Genomic DNA, 16,461 nt, shown 5'->3' with positions numbered 1-16,461 from the left:
TCCGACTGGGAAACATAGTTTTGAACTGTCATCCAACTCTGGCATCTTTCTAGAGCTGTGACTTTCTGACCTGAAGATCACTGACGTCATGATTGGACCTTGTTCCCCCGGTTGTATTGAAAGCACTGTTAGTGGTAACGATGAGTGGAAATCCATGACTTAGTTCATTGTTTTCTAGCACATTCATTTAATTTTTTGCGTTTCACACAGCCAGCCAGCGCAGCCGCAGAGTCGAGGCGGAACAGCAAGTGTTGACTAGGTTTATAAAAGGTGTCGAACTGACTGAATAAATTAACCTATATCGCTTTGCCATTCATAAATCTTTAAAACATAGTTTATTTTTTATTTAACTTTTATTTAACTAGGCTAGTAAATTAAAAACAAATTCTTATTTACAATGACAGCTTACATGCAACGTGGTTATACAGTGGTTCCTCCTTTAAAAGTTGTGAGTTTACACTGCAGGACTTAGAGGTACCCAGCATCACGGCTCCAGACCACCACCAGGGGGAGTTAGAGGTACCCAGTGTCACGGCTCCAGACCACCACCAGGGGGAGTTAGAGGTACCCAGTGTCACGGCTCCAGACCACCACCAGGGGGAGTTAGAGGTACCCAGTGTCACGGCTCCAGACCACCACCAGGGGGTGGCACCACCAGAGTTAGAGGTACCCAGTGTCACGGCTCCAGACCACCACCAGGGGAGTTAGAGGTACCCAGTGTCACGGCTCCAGACCACCACCAGGGGAGTTAGAGGTACCCAGTGTCACGGCTCCAGACCACCACCAGGGGAGGTAGAGGTACCCAGTGTCACGGCTCCAGACCACCACCAGGGGAGGTAGAGGTACCCAGCATCACGGCTCCAGACCACCACCAGGGGGAGTTAGAGGCACCCAGCATCACGGCTCCAGACCACCACCAGGGGGAGTTAGAGGTACCCAGTTTCACGGCTCCAGACCACCACCAGGGGGAGTTAGAGGTACCCAGTATCACGGCTCCAGACCACCACCAGGGGAGGTAGAGGTACCCAGTTTCACGGCTCCAGACCACCACCAGGGGGAGTTAGAGGTACCCAGTTTCACGGCTCCAGACCACCACCAGGGGAGTTAGAGGTACCCAGTATCACGGCTCCAGACCACCACCAGGGGAGGTAGAGGTACTCAGTGTCACGGCTTCATTGCTCCAGACCACCACCAGGGGAGTTAGAGGTACCCAGTGTCACAGCTCCAGACCACCACCAGGGGGAGGTAGAGGTACCCAGTGTCACGGCTCCAGACCACCACCAGGGGGAGGTAGAGGTACCCAGTGTCACGGCTCCAGACCACCACCAGGGGAGTTAGAGGTACCCAGTGTCATGGCTTCATTGCTCCAGACCACCACCAGGGGGAGTTAGAGGTACCCAGTGTCACGGCTCCAGACCACCACCAGGGGGAGGTAGAGGTACCCAGTGTCACGGCTTCAGACCACCACCAGGGGGAGTTAGAGGTACCCAGCATTACGGCTTCATTGCTCCAGACCACCACCAGGGGGAGTTAGAGGTACCCAGCTTACGGCTTCATTGCTCCAGACCACCACCAGGGGGAGTTAGAGGTACCCAGTGTCACAGCTTCATTGTTCCAGATCACCACCAGGGGAGTTAGAGGTACCCAGTGTCACGGCTTCATTGCTCCAGACCACCACCAGGGGAGGTAGAGGTACCCAGTGTCACGGCTTCATTGCTCCAGACCACCACCAGGGGAGTTAGAGGTACCCAGTGTCACGGCTCCAGACCACCAGCAGGGGAGTTAGAGGTACCCAGTTTCACGGCTCCAGACCACCACCAGGAGGAGGTAGAGGTACCCAGTGTCACGGTTCCAGACCACCACCAGGGGAGTTAGAGGTACCCAGTGTAACGGCTTCAGACCACCACCAGGGGGAGTTAGAGGTACCCAGTGTCACGGCTTCATTGCTCCAGACCACCACAAGGGGAGTTAGAGGTACCCAGTGTAACGTCTCCAGACCACCACCAGGGGAGTTAGAGGTACCCAGTGTCACGGCTTCATTGCTTCAGACCACCACCAGGGGGAGTTAGAGGTACCCAGTGTCATGGCTCCAGACCACCACCAGGGGAGTTAGAGGTACCCAGTTTCACAGCTCCAGACCACCACCAGGGGGAGTTAGAGGTACCCAGCGTCACGGCTTCATTGCTCCAGACCACCACCAGGGGGAGTTAGAGGTACCCAGTGTCACGGCTCCAGACCACCACAAGGGGGAGTTAGAGGTACCCAGTGTCACGGTTCCAGACCACCACCAGGGGGAGTTAGAGGTACCCAGTGTAACGGCTCCAGACCACCACCAGGGGGAGTTAAAGGTACCCAGTGTCATGGCTCCAGACCACCACAAGGGGAGTTAGAGGTACCCAGTGTCACGGCTTCATTGTTCCAGACCACCACCAGGGGGAGGTAGAGGTACCCAGTGTCACGGCTCCAGACCACCACAAGGGGAGTTAGAGGTACCCAGTGTCACGGTTCCAGACCACCACCAGGGGGAGTTAGAGGTACCCAGTGTAACGGCTCCAGACCACCACCAGGGGGAGGTAGAGGTACCCAGTGTCACGGCTTCATTGCTTCAGACCACCACCAGGGTGAGTTAGAGGTACCCAGTGTCACGGCTCCAGACCACCACCAGGGGAGTTAGAGGTACCCAGTTTCACGGCTCCAGACCACCACCAGGAGGAGGTAGAGGTACCCAGTGTCACGGTTCCAGACCACCACCAGGGGGAGTTAGAGGTACCCAGTGTAACGGCTCCAGACCACCACCAGGGGGAGTTAGAGGTACCCAGTGTCACGGCTTCATTGCTCCAGACCACCACAAGGGGGAGTTAGAGGTACCCAGTGTAACGGCTCCAGACCACCACCAGGGGGAGTTAGAGGTACCCAGTGTCACGGCTTCATTGCTTCAGACCACCACCAGGGGAGTTAGAGGTACCCAGTGTCATGGCTCCAGACCACCACCAGGGGGAGTTAGAGGTACCCAGTTTCACAGCTCCAGACCACCACCAGGGGGAGGTAGAGGTACCCAGTGTCACGGTTCCAGACCACCACCAGGGGGAGTTAGAGGTACCCAGTGTAACGGCTCCAGACCACCACCAGGGGGAGTTAGAGGTACCCAGTGTAACGGCTCCAGACCACCACCAGGGGGTTAGTTAGAGGGGGAGGTACCCAGTGTAACGGCTCCAGACCACCACCAGGGGGAGGTAGAGGTACTCAGTGTCACGGCTCCAGACCACCACCAGGGGGAGTTAGAGGAACCCAGTTTCACGGCTCCAGACCACCACCAGGGGGAGGTAGAGGTACCCAGTGTCACGGCTTCATTGCTTTAGACCACCACAAGGGTGAGATAGAGCACAGTGTGTCCATGGTATCACATCGGGACAAGTAAACCAAATTATTTCCAAGGTTTCCTTTCCTAGGATGTCAAGTAAACCAAATTATTTCCAAGGTTTCCTTTCCTAGGATGTCAAGTAAACCAAATTATTTCCAAGGTTTCCTTTCCTAGGATGTCAAGCAAACCAAATTATTTCCTGTTTCCTTTCCTAGGATGTCGGGGCTTGGCCAGACAGTAGCAATGTTTCCATGAACTTGTCCAGCAAATTTTTGTCAACATTTAGAAAGATCGCATAGAAAATATACTGAATAAAAATATGAAACGCAACATGCAAAGTGTTGGTCCTATGTGTTTCATCAGCTGAAATAAAAGATCTCAGAAATTTTCCATACTCACAAAAAGTGTATTTCTCTCAAATTTTGCCACAGATGTCTCAAGTTTTGAGGGAGCATGCAATTGGCATGCATCTAGCTATTAACTATAAACTTAAATATTGAAATAATATCAATGATTTTGTTAAAAACCTAACTTCCGGCCGCTGAATGTCCACCAGATCTGTTGCCAGAAACGTGAATGTTAATTTCTCTACCATAAGCCGCGTCCAATGTCATTTTAGAGAATTTGGCAGTATGTCCAGCCGCCCTCACAACCATAGACAACGCGTAGCCACGCCAACCCAGGACCTCCACATCCAGCTTCTTCACCTGCGGGATCATGAGACCAGCCACGCCGACAGCTGATCAAACTGAGGACTATTTCTGTCTGAAATTAAGCCCCTTTGTTTGGAAAAACTCATTCTGATTGGCTGTGCCTGGCACCCCAAGTGGGTGGGCCCTCCCAGGCTGCACCCCTGCCCAGTCATGTGAAATCCATAGATTAGGGCCTAATGAAATGATTTCAATTGAATGATTTCCTTATTTGAACTGCAACTCAGTAAAATCTTTGAAATAGTTGCATGTTGTGTTTAGGGTCTGTTGTTTAGCACCTAGCAAGAGGCCGTTGTTGTTTAGCACCCAGAAAGAGGCCTTTGTTGTTTAGCACCTAGCAAGAGTCTGTTGTTTAGCATCTAGCAAGAGTCTGTTGTTTAGCATCTAGCAAGAGGCTGTTGTTTAGCGCCTAGCAAGAGGCTGTTGTTGTTTAGCACCCAGCAAGAGGCCGTTGTTGTTTAGCACCCAGCAAGAGGCCTTTGTTGTTTAGCACCTAGCAAGAGTCTGTTGTTTAGCATCTAGCAAGAGGCTGTTGTTTAGCGCCTAGCAAGAGGCTGTTGTTGTTTAGCACCCAGCAAGAGGCTGTTGTTGTTTAGCACCCAGCAAGAGGCTGTTGTTGTTTAGCACCCAGCAAGAGGCTGTTGTTGTTTAGCACCTAGCAAGAGACCGTTGTTGTTTAGCACCTAGCAAGAGGCCGTTGTTGTTTAGCACCTAGCAAGAGGCCGTTGTTGTTTAGCATCTAGCAAGAGGCTGTTGTTTATCACCTAGCAAGAGGCTGTTGTTTAGCACCTAGCAAGAGGCTGTTGTTGTTTATCACCTAGCAAGAGGCTGTTGTTGTTTATCACCTAACAAGAGGCTATTGTTGTTTATCACCTAGCAAGAGGCTGTTGTTGTTTATCACCTAGCAAGAGGCTGTTGTTGTTTAGCACCTAGCAAGAGGCTGTTGTTTATCACCCAGCAAGAGGCTGTTGTTGTTTAGCACCCAGCAAGAGACTGTTGTTTATCACCCAGCAAGAGGCTGTTGTTTATCACCCAGCAAGAGGTTGTTGTTGTTTAGCACAGCAAGAGACTGTTGTTTATCACCCAGCAAGAGGCTGTTGTTTATCACCTAGCAAGAGGCTGTTGTTTATCACCTAACAAGAGGCTGTTGTTTAGCACCTAGAGCAAGAGGCTGTTGTTTAGCACATAGCAAGAGGCTGTTGTTGTTGTTTATCACCTAGCAAGAGGCTGTTGTTTAGCATCTAGCAAGAGGCTGTTGTTTAGCATCTAGCAAGAGGCTGTTGTTGTTTAGCATCTAGCAAGAGGCTGTTGTTTAGCATCTAGCAAGAGGCTGTTGTTGTTTAGCATCTAGCAAGAGGCTGTTGTTTAGCATCTAGCAAGAGGCTGTTGTTTAGCATCTAGCAAGAGGCTGTTGTTTAGCATCTAGCAAGAGGCTGTTGTTCAGCATCTAGCAAGAGGCTGTTGTTTAGCATCTAGCAAGAGGCTGTTGTTTAGCATCTAGCAAGAGGCTATTGTTTAGCATCTAGCAAGAGGCTGTTGTTGTTTAGCACCCAGCAAGAGGCTGTTGTTGTTTAGCACCCAGCAAGAGGCTGTTGTTGTTTAGCACCTAGCAAGAGGCTGTTGTTGTTTAGCACCTAGCAAGAGGCTGTTGTTTATCACCTAGCAAGAGGCTGTTGTTTAGCACCTAGCAAGAGGCTGTTGTTGTTTAGCACCTAGCAAGAGGCCGTTGTTGTTTAGCACCTAGCAAGAGGCTGTTGTTTAGCACCTAGCATGAGGCTGTAGTTGTTTAGCGCCTAGCAAGAGGCTGTTGTTTAGCGCCTAGCAAGAGGCTGTTGTTGTTTAGCGCCTAGCAAGAGGCTGTTGTTGTTTAGCGCCTAGCAAGAGGCTGTTGTTTAGCGCCTAGCAAGAGGCCGTTGTTGTTTAGCGCCTAGTAAGAGGCCGTTGTTGTTTAGCGCCTAGCAAGAGGCCGTTGTTGTTGTTTATCACCTAGCAAGAGGCTGTTGTTTATCATCTAGCAAGAGGCTGTTGTTTAGCGGCTAGCAAGAGGCTGTTGTTGTTTAGCGACTAGCAAGAGGCTGTTGTTGTTTAGCGCCTAGCAAGAGGCTGTTGATTAGCGCCTAGCAAGAGGCTGTTGTTGTTTAGCGCCTAGCAAGAGGCTGTTGTTTAGCGCCTAGCAAGAGGCTGTTGTTGTTTAGCATCTAGCAAGAGGCTGTTGTTGTTTAGCGCCTAGCAAGAGGCTGTTGTTTAGCACCTAGCAAGAGGCTGTTGTTGTTGTTTATCACCCAGCAAGAGGCCGTTGTTTAGCTGTGTTTTTGTAGCCTACATGTGATGGGAGAGTTTGAAAAACAAATACCCACTGGATGTAAATAATAATTATGTCATTCTGCCAGGTAAGCATATGCTACTTTGTGGTTAAAATTTAATTAAGAAGGTTCCTGGGAAAGCCTTTCCACTCCTCTGAAACACGACCCCGCCTAGACGCGCTACTTCTTGACACACTGCTCGCTTAACCCGGAAGACAGTCGCACCAATTTGTCATAGGAAACACCGTACAGCTAGCTACCGAAGTCAGCCTGCACTGCGCCCGGGCCGCCAGAAGGAGTCGCTAGAGCGCAATGTGACAAGGGCAAAGCTGGGCCAATTGTGCGGCGCCTCATGGGTCTCCCGGTAGCGGCCGGCTGTAACACAGTCCGGGATCGAACCCGGATCTGTAGTGACGTCTCTAGCACTGCGATGCAGTGCCTTAGACTGGTAAACATGATAAATTATTCAATATTTTGTCTGTGTATTTCAGATTGAATCAAGGCAGTAGAACGTACCAGAGGACACCAAAATAGAGCTCCTTCAGCAAACAAAATGTGAACACCAGGTTCGCCTGGCTTGCTACTTATTCTATTTGGCTGGCTACTCTATGTACCTGTAGAAAACACTGTCGGGGGTCGCCTGGCTGGCTACTCTGCACCTGTAGAAAACACTGTCGGGGTCGCCTGGCTGGCTACTCTATGTACCTGTAGAAAACACTGCCTGGGGTCGCCTGGCTGCCTACTCTATGTACCTGTAGAAAACATTGTCTGGCTACTCTGTGTACCTGTAGAAAACACTGGCTGCCTACTCTATGTACCTGTAGAACCACTGCCTGGGGTCGCCTGGCTGGCTACTCTGTGTACCTGTAGAAAACACTGGCTGCCTACTCTATGTACCTGTAGAACCACTGGCTGGCTACTCTATGTACCTGTAGAAAACACTGGCTGGGGACGCCTGGCTGGCTATGTACCTGTAGAAAACACTGGCTGGCTACTCTGTGTACCTGTAGAAAACACTGCACACACAGTTTATACAGTTTAAACAGACCCCAAGAAAGATTCACCACACCAAACCACCAGCCTCCACACAGGGAGAAAGATGAACACACTATTCATGTCCTATATATACTGTACCAGATCTACCGTAGTCTACATGTCCTATATATACTGTACCAGATCTACCGTAGTCTACATGTCCTATATATACTGTACCAGATCTACCGTAGTCTACATGTCCTATATATACTGTACCAGATCTACCGTAGTCTACATGTCCTATATATACTGTACCAGATCTACCGTAGTCTACATGTCCTATATATACTGTACCAGATCTACATGTCCTATATACTGTACCAGATCTACCGTAGTCTACATGTCCTATATATACTGTACCAGATCTACATGTCCTATATATACTGTACCAGATCTACCGTAGTCTACATGTCCTATATATACTGTACCAGATCTACATGTCCTATATATACTGTACCAGATCTACCGTAGTCTACATGTCCTATATATACTGTACCAGATCTACCGTAGTCTACATGTCCTATATATACTGTACCAGATCTACATGTCCTATATATACTGTACCAGATCTACCGTAGTCTACATGTCCTATATATACTGTACCAGATCTACCGTAGTCTACATGTCCTATATATACTGTACCAGATCTACATGTCCTATATATACTGTACCAGATCTACCGTAGTCTACATGTCCATATACTGTACCAGATCTACATGTCCTATATATACTGTACCAGATCTACCGTAGTCTACATGTCCTATATATACTGTACCAGATCTACCGTAGTCTACATGTCCTATATATACTGTACCAGATCTACATGTCCTATATATACTGTACCAGATCTACCGTAGTCTACATGTCCTATATATACTGTACCAGATCTACCGTAGTCTACATGTCTGTACCAGATCTACATGTCCTATATATACTGTACCAGATCTACCGTAGTCTACATGTCCTATATATACTGTACCAGATCTACATGTCCTATATATACTGTACCAGATCTACCGTAGTCTACATGTCCTATATATACTGTACCAGATCTACCGTAGTCTACATGTCCTATATATACTGTACCAGATCTACCGTAGTCTACATGTCCTATATATACTGTACCAGATCTACCGTAGTCTACATGTCCTATATATACTGTACCAGATCTACATGTCCTATATATACTGTACCAGATCTACATGTCCTATATATACTGTACCAGATCTACATGTCCTATATATACTGTACCAGATCTACATGTCCTATATATACTGTACCAGATCTACCGTAGTCTACATGTCCTATATATACTGTACCAGATCTACCGTAGTCTACATGTCCTATATATACTGTACCAGATCTACATGTCCTATATATACTGTATATATACTGACAGTTTAAGAAGGGGCAAGACAGACAGACAGACAGACAGACAGACAGACAGACTGTTCACAGTCAGGAAACATGTCTGAGACCTCCAGACTTTAGCTCAGTGGGACTAGACAGTCCCAACAACAGGCCAGTCTGAATCCAGACTTTAGCTCAGTGGGACTAGACAGTCCCAACAACAGCCCAGTCTGAATCCAGACTTTAGCTCAGTGGGACTAGGAAGTCCCAACAACAGCCCAGTCTGAATCCAGACTTTAGCTCAGTGGGACTAGACAGTCCCAACAACAGCCCAGTCTGAATCCAGACTTTAGCTCAGTGGGACTAGACAGTCCCAACAACAGCCCAGTCTGAATTCAGACTTTAACTCAGTGGGACTAGACAGTCCCAACAACAGCCCAGTCTGAATCCAGACTTTAGCTCAGTGGGACTAGACAGTCCCAACAACAGCCCAGTCTGAATCCAGACTTTAGCTCAGTGGGACTAGACAGTCCCAACAACAGCCCAGGCTGAATCCTAGTTGTTTCCTCACACAGCAACCAAAACACAACCAAACATGACGGGGTGTTGGTCACATGCAGGTCAACCACACACACAGGCCCCACCCACCAAACTCAGGAGTATCTCTTTTTAGTTCCTCCAGCAACATGACCTTCTTCCTGACGATGCAGCCGTAGCATCGGCCTACACCACACAATACAATGAGCAACACAGCTAACACAATGGGGACGTGTGTGTATCTGTGTGTGTGTGTGTGTGTGTGTCTCACCCTCCTCCAGCCCCTCCACGCTGTGTAATCTGATGATGTCTCCCTTGTGGAAGTTGAGCAGAGTTCTGTCCTCTGTGATGTAGTTCCTCACTGCGACCACATACTCAGAGTCCTGGGGAAAAAACATCCCATTTATCCAAATCAATCTGGATGCAGAAAAAGGGTGATAATGTGTCCGTCCTTTCTATCAGGTTGTAGAGTGAAGCCTGGAGTCCTGTTGAATGAACATAATCACTTTCCTACCTGTCTCACCCTCTAACCTGTCTAACCTGTCTCACCCTCTAACCTGTCTAACCTGTCTCACCCTCTAACCTGTCTAACCTGTCTCAGCCTCTAACCTGTTTCACCTGTCTCACCCTCTAACCCGTCTCACCCTCTAACCTGTCTCACCCTCTAACCTGTCTCACCCTCTAACCTGTCTCACCCTCTAACCTGTCTCACCCTCTATCCTGTTATACACTCTAACCTGTCTCACCCTCTAACCTGTCTAACCTGTCTCACCCTCTAACCTGTCTAACCTGTCTCACCCTCTAACCTGTCTAACCTGTCTCACCCTCTAACCTGTCTAACCTGTCTCACCCTCTAACCTGTCTAACCTGTCTCACCCTCTAACCTGTCTAACCTGTCTCACCCTCTAACCTGTCTAACCTGTCTCACCCTCTAACCTGTCTAACCTGTCTAACCTGTCTCACCCTCTAACCTGTCTAACCTGTCTCAGCCTCTAACCTGTCTAACCTGTCTCACCCTCTAACCTGTCTAACCTGTCTAACCTGTCTCACCCTCTAACCTGTCTCACCCTCTAACCTGTCTAACCTGTCTCACCCTCTAACCTGTCTCACCCTCTAACCTGTCTAACCTGTCTCACCCTCTAACCTGTCTAACCTGTCTCAGCCTCTAACCTGTTTCACCTGTCTCACCCTCTAACCTGTCTCACCCTCTAACCTGTCTAACCTGTCTCACCCTCTAACCTGTCTAACCTGTCTAACCCTCTAACCTGTCTAACCTGTCTCACCCTCTAACCTGTCTAACCTGTCTCACCCTCTAACCTGTCTAACCTGTCTCACCCTCTAACCTGTCTAACCTGTCTCACCCTCTAACCTGTCTAACCTGTCTAACCTGTCTCACCCTCTAACCTGTCTAACCTGTCTCACCCTCTAACCTGTCTAACCTGTCTAACCTGTCTCAGCCTCTAACCTGTCTCACCCTCTAACCTGTCTCAGCCTCTAACCTGTCTCACCCTCTAACCTGTCTAACCTGTCTAACCTGTCTAACCTGTCTAACCTGTCTAACCTGTCTCACCCTCTAACCTGTCTAACCTGTCTCACCCTCTAACCTGTCTAACCTGTCTCACCCTCTAACCTGTCTAACCTGTCTCACCCTCTAACCTGTCTCAGCCTCTAACCTGTCTCACCCTCTAACCTGTCTCAGCCTCTAACCTGTCTCACCCTCTAACCTGTCTAACCTGTCTCACCCTCTAACCTGTCTCACCCTCTAACCTGTCTAACCTGTCTCACCCTCTAACCTCTCTAACCTGTCTCACCCTCTAACCTGTCTCACCCTCTAACCTGTCTCACCCTCTAACCTGTCTCACCCTCTATCCTGTTATACACTCTAACCTGTCTCACCCTCTAACCTGTCTAACCCTCTAACCTGTTTCACCTGTCTCACCCTCTAACCTGTCTCACTCTCTATCCGGTTATACACTCTCACCTGTCTCACCCTCTCACCTGTCTCACCCTCTAACCGGTCTCACCCTCTAACCTGTTTCACATGTCTCACCCTCTAGCCTGTCTCACCCTCTAGCCTGTCTCACCCTCTAGCCTGTCTCACCCTCTAGCCTGTCTCACCCTCTAGCCTGTCTCACCCTCTAGCCTGTCTCACCCTCTAACCTGTCTCACCCTCTAACCTGTCTCACCCTCTAACCTGTCTCACCCTCTAACCTGTCTCACCCTCTAACCGGTCTCACCCTCTAACCGGTCTCACATGTCTCACCCTCTAGCCTGTCTCACCCTCTAGCCTGTTTCACCTCACCTCTAGTCTGTTTCACCCTCTAACCTGTCTCACCCTCTAACCTGGTTCACCCTCTAACCTGGTTCACCCTCTAACCTGTCTCACCCTCTAACCTGTCTCACCCTCTAACCTGTCTCACCCTCTAACCTGTCTCACCCTCTAACCGGTTTCACCCTCTAACATGTCTCACCCTCTAACCTGTTATAACATCTAACCTGTCACACCCCCTAAACTGTCTCACTATCTACCTGTCTCACCCTCTAACCTGTTATACGCTCTAACCTGTCTCACCCTCCAACCTGTTTCACCCTCTATCCTCTCACCATCCTGTCTCACCCTCTAACCTGTTTCACCCTCTAACCTGTCTCACCCTCTAGTCTGTCTCACCCTCTAACCTGTTTCACCCTCTAACCTGTCTCACCCTCTAACCTGTCTCACCCTCTAGCCTGTCTCACCCTCTAGCCTGTCTCACCCTCTAGTCTGTTTCACCGTCTAACCTGTCTCACCCTCTAACCTGTCTCACCCTCTAACCTGGTTCACCCTCTAACCTGTCTCACCCTCTAACCTGTTTCACCCTCTATCCTGTCTCACCCTCTAACCTGTTTCACCCTCTAACCGGTTTCACCCTCTAACATGTCTCACCCTCCAACCTGTTTCACCCTCTATCCTCTCACCAACCTGTCTCACCCTCTAACCTGTTTCACCCTCTAACCTGTCTCACCCTCTAGCCTGTCACACCCTCTAGCCTGTCTCACCCTCTAACCTGTCTCACCCTCTAACCTGTCTCACCCTCTAACCTGTCTCACCCTCTAACCTGTCTCACCCTCTAACCTGTCTCACCCTCTAACCGGTTTCACCCTCTAACATGTCTCACCCTCTAACCTGTTATAACATCTAACCTGTCTCACCCCCTAAACTGTCTCACTATCTACCTGTCTCACCCTCTAACCTGTTATACGCTCTAACCTGTCTCACCCTCTAGTCTGCTTCACCCTCTAACCTGTCTCACCCTCCAACCTGTTTCACCCTCTATCCTCTCACCAACCTGTCTCACCCTCTAACCTGTCTCACCCTCTAACCTGTCTCACCCTCTAACCTGTCTCACCCTCTAACCTGTCTCACCCTCTAGCCTGTCTCACCCTCTAACCTGTCTCACCCTCTAACCTGTCTCACCCTCTAACCTGTCTCACCCTCTAACCTGTCTCACCCTCTAACCTGTCTCACCCTCTAACCTGTCTCACCCTCTAACCTGTCTCACCCTCTAACCTGTTATAACATCTAACCTGTCTCACCCCCTAAACTGTCTCACTATCTACCTGTCTCACCCTCTAACCTGTTATACGCTCTAACCTGTCTCACCCTCCAACCTGTCTCACCCTCCAACCTGTTTCACCCTCTATCCTCTCACCAACCTGTCTCACCCTCTAACCTGTCTCACCCTCTAACCTGTCTCACCCTCTAACCTGTTTCACCCTCTAACCTGTCTCACCCTCTAACCTGTCTCACCCTCTAACCTGTCTCACCCTCTTGTCTGTCTCACCCTCTAACCTGTCTCACCCTCTAACCCGTCTCACCCTCTAACCCGTCTCACCCTCTAACCCGTCTCACCCTCTAACCTGTCTAACCCGTCTCACCCTCTAACCCATCTCACCCTCTAACCAGTCTCACCCTCTAACCAGTCTCACCCTCTAACCAGTCTCACCCTCTAACCAGTCTCACCCTCTAACCTATCTCACCCTCTAACCTGTCTAACCTGTCTCACCCTCTAACCTGTCTAACCTGTCTCACCCTCTAACCTGTCTCACCTTCTTCAGTTCTGTGATGAAGTAGTCCACCATGTGTTTAACCTGTGGAGCCTTGGCGGAGAACAGAATCAGCTTCTCGTTGGTCAGGTTAAACTCCAACATGTTCTTTGATGGAATGGACACAAACAGGATGTCCGCGTAACTATGGAAACAAAAACAGAAACAAACAGATCTTTACCTTGTCAGCTTGGGGATTCGATCCAGCAACCTTTCGGGTTACTGGCCCAATACTCTAACCACTAGGCTACCTGCGGCCCCATGTGTATGTGTGTATGTGTGTGTGTGTTCAGTTTGTTATATCTGGAGTACTTCTCCCGTCCTATTCGGTGTCCTGTGTGAATTTAAGTATGCCCTCTCTAATTCTCTCTTTCTTTCTCTCTCTCGGAGGACCTGAGCCCTAGGACCATGCCCCAGGACTACCTGACATGATGACTCCTTGCTGTCCCCAGTCCATCTGACAGTGCTGCTGCTCCAGTTTCAACTGTTCTGCCTTATTATTATTTGACCATGCTGGTCATTTATGAACATTTGAACATCTTGGCCATGTTCTGTTATAATCTCCACCCGGCACAGCCAGAAGAGGACTGGCCACCCCTCATAGCCTGGTTCCTCTCTAGGTCTCTTCCTAGGTTTTGGCCTTTCTAGGGAGTTTTTCCTAGCCACTGTGCTTCTACACCTGCATTGCTTGCTGTTTGGGGTTTTAGGCTGGGTTTCTGTACAGCACTTTGAGATATCAGCTGATGTACGAAGGGCTATATCAATAATTTTGATTTGATTTTTGATTTGATTTGTGTGTGTGTGTGTTAATGTGTGTGTGTGTGTGTGTGTGTGTGTGTGTGTGTGTGTGTGTTTGTGTGTACCTGTAAGGGTGTAGCACTCTGAAGTAGTCTGGGACAACAGCGCTGCTTCTCACCATCTTCAGCAGCTTGATGCCTCGATGAGACACAGAGACCACCTGCACCCCAGTACCCACACTGCCCTGCAACACACACACTCTGTCAACATCAACAGGCTCACACACACACACAGTTATGAGACCACCTGCACCCCAGTACCCACACTGCCCTGCAACACACACACACTCTGTCAACATCTACAGGCTCACACACTCTGTTAACATGAACAGGCTCACACACTCTGTTAACATGAACAGGCTCACAAACACACACAGTTATGAGACCACCTGCACCCCAGTACCCACACTGCCCTGCAACACACACACTCTGTCAACATCTACAGGCTCACACACTCTGTTAACATGAACAGGCTCACAAACTCAACCACATAACACCCCAACACCTAGCGTCCTCAACCCGACACCTAGCGACCTCAACCCGACACCTAGCGATCTCAACCCGACACCTAGCGACCTCTACCCGACACCTAGCGACCTCTACCCGACACCTAGCGACCTCTACCCGACACCTAGCGACCTCTACCCGACACCTAGCGACCTCAACGCGACACCTAGCGACCTCAACGCGACACCTAGCGACCTCTACCCGACACCTAACGACATCTACCCGACACCTAGCGACCTCAACCCAACACCTAGCGACCTCAACCCAACACCTAGCGACCTCTACCCAACACCTAGCGACCTCTACCCAACACCTAGCGACCTCTACCCAACACCTAGCGACCTCTACCCAACACCTAGCGACCTCTCACCCAACACCTAGCGACCTCTACCCAACACCTAGCGACCTCTACCCAACACCTAGCGACCTCTACCCAACACCTAGCGACCTCTACCCAACACCTAGCGACCTCCACCCAACACCTAGCGAACACAACCCAACACCTAGCGACCTCTACCCAACACCTAGCGACCTCTACCCAACACCTAGCGACCTCTACCCAACACCTAGCGACCTCTACCCAACACCTAGCGACCTCTACCCAACACCTAGCGACCTCTACCCAACACCTAGCGACCTCTACCCAACACCTAGCGACCTCTACCCAACACCTAGCGACCTCTACCCAACACCTAGCGACCTCTACCCAACACCTAGCGACCTCTACCCAACACCTAGCGACCTCCACCCAACACCTAGCGACCTCTACCCAACACCTAGCGACCTCAACCCAACACCTAGCGACCTCTACCCAACACCTAGCGACCTCTACCCAACACCTAGCGACCTCTACCCAACACCTAGCGACCTCTACCCAACACCTAGCGACCTCAACCCAACACCTAGCGACATCAACCCAACACCTAGTGACGTCCAATGTGTAATGTGTTGTGTTGACAGTCGCTGGACCCGGGTAGGAGTCCTGGGTGGAGCTACCCCAGATATAGCTACGGTATATAGGCTCACACACACACACACACACACACACACTCACCGAGGCAGGGAAGAGTCGGGAGAAATATATTTCCCAGGAGTCTCTGGCCATCGTCACGATCTTCTTCTTCACACTCTCATCCTGTGTGGCTCCATCCTGACCCACCTGGTGCTCCACTACACACAGACACACACACACACACAGACACACACACACACACAGACAGACAGACAGTGTTTTATGGGGTTGTGTGGTGGTTTTTGGTGATTTGTAGTGGTTTGATGGTGTTTTGTTGTGGTTTGATGGTGTTTTGCGGTGGTTTGAGGGTGTTTTGCGGATTGCAGTGTTATGTGGTGGGTTGTGGTGTTTTGTGGTGGTTTAATGGTGTTTTGTAGTAGTTTGATGGTGTTATGTGGTTGGTTGTGGTGTTGTGTGGTGGTTTGTTGTGGTGTTGTGTGGTGGTTTGTTGTGGTTTAATGGTGTTTTGTTGTGGTTTAATGGTGTTATGTGGTTGGTTGTGGTGTTGTGTGGTGGTTTGTTGTGGTGTTATGTGGTGGGTTGTGGTGTTGTGGTGTTATGTGGTGGGTTGTGGTGTTGTGTGGTGGTTTGTTGTGGTTTAATGGTGTTTTGTTGTGGTTTAATGGTGTTATGTGGTTGGTTGTGGTGTTGTGTGGTGGTTTGTTGTGGTGTTGTGTGGTGGGTTGTGGTGTTATGTGGTGGGTTGTGGTGTTATGTGGTGGGTTGTGGTGTTGTGTGGTGGGTTGTGGTGTTGTGTGGTGGTTTG

The 16,461-nt window shown here is 49.7% G+C and overlaps 1 protein-coding gene across 1 annotated transcript in view; it reads right to left on the bottom strand.

Annotated features, from left to right (window-relative positions):
- Positions 1-15,858, bottom strand: part of LOC121840022 (unconventional myosin-XV-like) — a 35,559-nt gene extending 19,701 nt beyond the window's left edge. The window contains exons 1-4 of the mRNA XM_042301161.1: positions 15,738-15,858; positions 14,243-14,361; positions 13,383-13,524; positions 9,568-9,679 (exon numbers count right to left, since the gene is read on the bottom strand). Of these exons, the coding sequence (XP_042157095.1) occupies positions 9,568-9,679; positions 13,383-13,524; positions 14,243-14,361; positions 15,738-15,788 (424 nt within the window). The 5' untranslated portion in view covers positions 15,789-15,858. The remainder of the gene's footprint in view (positions 1-9,567; positions 9,680-13,382; positions 13,525-14,242; positions 14,362-15,737) is intronic.
- Positions 15,859-16,461: the final 603 nt, after the last annotated feature.

The sequence above is a fragment of the Oncorhynchus tshawytscha genome, linkage group LG19, assembly GCF_018296145.1.
Source record: "Oncorhynchus tshawytscha isolate Ot180627B linkage group LG19, Otsh_v2.0, whole genome shotgun sequence".
Taxonomy (NCBI): domain Eukaryota; kingdom Metazoa; phylum Chordata; class Actinopteri; order Salmoniformes; family Salmonidae; genus Oncorhynchus; species Oncorhynchus tshawytscha.
Note: the sequence above shows the minus strand (reverse complement) of the source record. Positions and strands in the feature narration are given on the sequence as shown.